The sequence below is a fragment of the Danio rerio genome, chromosome 2 (genome assembly GCF_052040795.2).
Source record: "Danio rerio strain M-AB ecotype USA chromosome 2, GRCz13ab, whole genome shotgun sequence".
Taxonomy (NCBI): Eukaryota; Metazoa; Chordata; class Actinopteri; order Cypriniformes; family Danionidae; genus Danio; species Danio rerio.
In genome coordinates, this window is record NC_141022.1 from 392,501 (window position 1) to 397,500 (window position 5,000).

General features: G+C 50.8%; 1 protein-coding gene across 18 annotated transcripts in view; it reads right to left on the bottom strand.

The window, feature by feature from the left end:
* Window positions 1–878: 878 nt before the first annotated feature.
* LOC141377515 (SUN domain-containing ossification factor) overlaps window positions 879–5,000 on the bottom strand; it is a 12,403-nt gene continuing 8,281 nt past the window's right edge. For 7 of the 18 annotated variants that reach the window (XM_087240245.1, XM_087240237.1, XM_087240241.1 and 4 more), the window contains 6 exons: window positions 2,629–2,716; window positions 2,410–2,514; window positions 2,019–2,161; window positions 1,843–1,925; window positions 1,689–1,735; window positions 879–1,534 (listed from right to left, as the gene is read on the bottom strand). In XM_087240245.1, the coding sequence (XP_087096371.1) occupies window positions 1,220–1,534; window positions 1,689–1,735; window positions 1,843–1,925; window positions 2,019–2,161; window positions 2,410–2,514; window positions 2,629–2,716 (781 nt within the window). In that variant the 3' untranslated portion in view covers window positions 879–1,219. The remainder of the gene's footprint in view (window positions 1,535–1,688; window positions 1,736–1,842; window positions 1,926–2,018; window positions 2,162–2,409; window positions 2,515–2,628; window positions 2,717–5,000) is intronic. The other 11 variants (XM_087240247.1, XM_087240239.1, XM_087240242.1 and 8 more) reach the window with 3 other exon arrangements.

Consider the following 5,000-nt stretch of genomic DNA (forward strand, 5'->3'; position numbering starts at 1 on the left):
TCATTCACAAACGAGTCGCTCCCTCCATCAGTATGAGCAGTGAAAGCAGGAGAGGAGCTGTGCTTCAGGACATAATTAGATCACATTTAACAGGGAGGGTGAATAGTACATTTCTGTACACAAACACAAGCTTTTTGTCAGGAATGCCCGTGCGGTCACTGATCCATCAATGTAGAAAAGTGGTGTAAAATTATAATTTTCGTAATTAGAAAAAAAAAATTACATACTAATATACTGTATTATTACATACTGTATATATCTATGGGGGGCGCTCCATAGATATGTACATTATATGTCGCCTACCCTGTTGTCAATTGGAAGGAATGCGTCAGTTGAGCCGCCATTTTGGAACAGGGTAGCGCTCCATTGAAATAAATGCGGAACCAAAGGTACAGTGGAGGCCTGTGGCCATCCAAAGCCAGAGATACACACATATACACATATATCTATGATCAGGAGTTTGCTGGATGTTAGTATGCAATTTTTTTTTTTGAATTACAAAAAATTATAATTTTACATCACTTTTCTACATTGAAAAGAAACACACACACACACACGCACGCACACGCACACACACACACACACACACACACACACACACACACACACACACACACACACACACACACACACACTGAATGAAGATATTTTGCTGGTTCAGGGCAGAGCTCTTTCAGGTTTGATTACTTTAGAGTTTCAGAGATCATCTGCAGTGTGTGTGTGTGTGTGTGTATGTGTGTGTGTGTGTGTGTGTGTGTGTGTGTGTGTGTGTGTGTGTGTGTGTGTGTGTGTGTGTGTGCGCGTAAAGTAAAGACAGCGCTGAGCATCATCCGTCAGTGGTGTTGAGTGTGCTGGTAGATGATGAGCCGAGACGATGGTGACTGATCTCTGATGATGTTTATTGAATGATGATCTTCAGACGCTGCGGACGGACACACACACACACACACACACACACACACACACACACACACACACACACACACACACACACACACACACACACACACACACACACACACAAAGCAAACTACCCTGAGCTGCAAATATGAGCACACCATCATCATCATCATCATCATCATCATACAGAGTGGTCAGCGCAGGCATCAGACCAACAATGATTGTCTCAGTCAGTGCACATCACCACAGTCTGTGTGTGTGTGTGTGTGTGTGTGTGTGTGTGCACGCATTAGGGTTCCAGTCTGTGTGTGTGTGTGTGTCAGGGCTCCAGCAGAGGGCCTCTGCGCTGTGGAGGTGTGTGTGTGTGTGTGCGCTGCAGACGCTCTGCTGGTCTCCTGCCCCCCCGCCGCCGCTGTGATGTGTGTGTCGTGTGTGTCCAGCGCGCGGCAGCAGGAAGTGCGTCACACAGGTGTGTGCAGCTGCTGATTCCGCAGAAGAGTGTGTCGTCTGCCTGCGAGCCCTCGGAGCTGCCGTCAGACAGAACGTCCTCCACACGCACACACTCCTGATGCACGCTGACCTGCGGACACACTGCAGCGCTCACACACTCCGGGACCGCCAGCTTACTGCTCTTCTGCAGGAACACACACACACACACACACACATTATTTACATAATCAACTTTGAACTACAGTGATGTGTGTGTGTGTGTGTTTGTGTGTGTGTGTGTGTGTGTGTGTGTGTGTGTTTGTGTGTGTGTGTGTGTGTGTGTGTGTGTGTTGTCTTACTTTGCTGACTGCAGGGTGCTCAGGGCCAGTGGCACGCTCACACACTGCTGAAACACACACAGACAGAGAGAGAGAGTTATAGAGGAGGGGGTAACACTCACACACACACACACACACACACACACACACACACACACACAGGTAATGGACCCACCTTTAGCTGCACGGAGGGCAGAGAGAGCCGGCGGGTCGGAAGCTCTGCGTCTTACACACACTCCACCATCACCAGAGCACTCTCTGAACACACACAGCAGACAGGGTCACAAACAGTGCGTGTGTGTGTGTGAGCAGATAGTGAGCAGGTCAGTCATGACCGGTGTGTGTTCTGACCTGTCAGTGGTGCTGCAGGATGTGTGTGTGTGTGTGTGTGCTGCTGCAGTCTCCCTCAGCTGACGCTGGTGCACACACAGCAGCAGGACGAGCAGCACACACAGGAGCACACACAGCAGCAGGTACACCTGCCTGTCCCACACCTGCGGAGCGCACAAGATACACTCTTCATCATCATCATCCTCCTCCTCTGGTGTTCGGGTGAAATATGCTTGACATAAACCTCAATACATTAGTGTGCTGCAGGTGAAGGAGGCGGAGCTCCAATATAAACCCGCCCCTACTCAATATTCACTTTCAGTCTGTGTCCGTGAGAGGTGTGTGTGTGTGCGCATGTGCGTGTGTGTGTCTGTGTGCTGAACAGTGTGTGTTTATGGTGTGGCGCTCACACCTCCTGCTGCAGCTGATCCACACTGACGGACAGCTGGAGCAGCAGCACAGACACATTCTCCAGCTGAGCCTGAAGAGCCTGGATGGAGTCAGTCTGCCTCTGGTCCTGGAACACACACACACACACACACACTCAGAGGAGAACAGCAGACAGAGTTTATGTCTGACACAAACACACACACACACACACACACACACACACACACACACACACACAGACCTGCTCCTCCGCCATGGTGGTGGTGTTTTGCAGTTTGATGATGGTGTTGTTGAAGGCTCTCTGCATCTCCTCCACCTGCCTCCTGTAGCTGCAGAAACACCACACACACACACACACACACACATCATGATTATAACCGTACGCCTAATGAAGGAGTGATGACGACTGTCAACAGCAGAGATGCTGGAACTATACAGGGTTACTACCAACTCTCCATGTAAATCAGCATCAGGACCATCACTGAGAAACAAGATTGACACTATCATCTCCTCACCCTCAAACCTGTCCTCATCTCCTCACCCTCAAACCTGTCCTCATCTCCTCACCCTCAAACCTGTCCTCATCTCCTCATCCTCAGACCTGTCCTCATCTCCTCACCCTCTAACCTGTCCTCAGCTCCTCACCCTCAAACCTGTCCTCATCTCCTCATCCTCAGACCTGTCCTCATCTCCTCACCCTCTAACCTGTCCTCAGCTCCTCACCCTCAAACCTGTCCTCATCTCCTCACCCTCAAACCTGTCTTCATCTCCTCACCCTCAAACCTGTCCTCATCTCCTCATCCTCAGACCTGTCCTCATTTCCTCATCCTCTAACCTGTCCTCATCTCCTCACTCTCTAACCTGTCCTCATCTCCTCATCCTCAGACCTGTCCTCATCTCCTCACCCTCTAACCTGTCCTCAGCTCCTCACCCTCAAACCTGTCCTCATCTCCTCACCCTCAAACCTGTCCTCATCTCCTCATCCTCTAACCTGTCCTCATCTCCTCATCCTCAGACCTGTCCTCATCTTGTCACTCTCTAACCTGTCCTCATCTCCTCATCCTCTAACCTGTCCTCATCTCCTCACCCTCTAACCTGTCCTCATCTCCTCATCCTCAGACCTGTCCTCATCTCCTCACCCTCTAACCTGTCCTCAGCTCCTCACCCTCTAACCTGTCCTCATCTCCTCACCCTCAAACCTGTCCTCATCTCCTCACCCTCAAACCTGTCCTCATCTCCTCACCCTCAAACCTGTCCTCATCTCCTCACCCTCAAACCTGTCCTCATCTCCTCATCCTCTAACCTGTCCTCATCTCATCATCCTCTAACCTGTCCTCATCTCCTCACCCTCTAACCTGTCCTCATCTCCTCATCCTCTAACCTGTCCTCATCTCCTCATCCTCAGACCTGTCCTCATCTCCTCACCCTCAAACCTGTCCTCATCTCCTCACCCTCAAACCTGTCCTCATCTCCTCATCCTCTAACCTGTCCTCATCTCCTCATCCTCTAACCTGTCCTCATCTCCTCACCCTCTAACCTGTCCTCATCTCCTCATCCTCTAACCTGTCCTCATCTCCTCACCCTCAAACCTGTCCTCATCTCCTCATCCTCTAACCTGTCCTCATCTCCTCATCCTCAGACCTGTCCTCATCTCCTCACTCTCTAACCTGTCCTCATCTCCTCATCCTCTAACCTGTCCTCATCTCCTCACCCTCTAACCTGTCCTCATCTCCTCACCCTCTAACCTGTCCTCATCTCCTCACCCTCAAACCTGTCCTCATCTCCTCACCCTCAAACCTGTCCTCATCTCCTCACCCTCAAACCTGTCCTCATCTCCTCACCCTCAAACCTGTCCTCATCTCCTCACCCTCAAACCTGTCCTCATCTCCTCATCCTCTAACCTGTCCTCATCTCCTCATCCTCTAACCTGTCCTCATCTCCTCACCCTCTAACCTGTCCTCATCTCCTCATCCTCTAACCTGTCCTCATCTCCTCACCCTCAAACCTGTCCTCATCTCCTCATCCTCTAACCTGTCCTCATCTCCTCATCCTCAGACCTGTCCTCATCTCCTCACTCTCTAACCTGTCCTCATCTCCTCATCCTCTAACCTGTCCTCATCTCCTCACCCTCTAACCTGTCCTCATCTCCTCATCCTCAGACCTGTCCTCATCTCCTTACCCTCAAACCTGTCCTCATCTCCTCACCCTCAAACCTGTCCTCATCTCCTCACCCTCAAACCTGTCCTCATCTCCTCACCCTCAAACCTGTCCTCATCTCCTCATCCTCTAACCTGTCCTCATCTCCTCATCCTCTAACCTGTCCTCATCTCCTCACCCTCAAACCTGTCCTCATCTCCTCATCCTCTAACCTGTCCTCATCTCCTCACCCTCTAACCTGTCCTCATCTCCTCATCCTCTAACCTGTCCTCATCTCCTCATCCTCTAACCTGTCCTCATCTCCTCACCCTCTAACCTGTCCTCATCTCCTCACCCTCAAACCTGTCCTCATCTCCTCATCCTCTAACCTGTCCTCATCTCCTCACCCTCTAACCTGTCCTCATCTCCTCATCCTCTAACCTGTCCTCATCTCCTCATCCTCTAACCTGTCCTCAT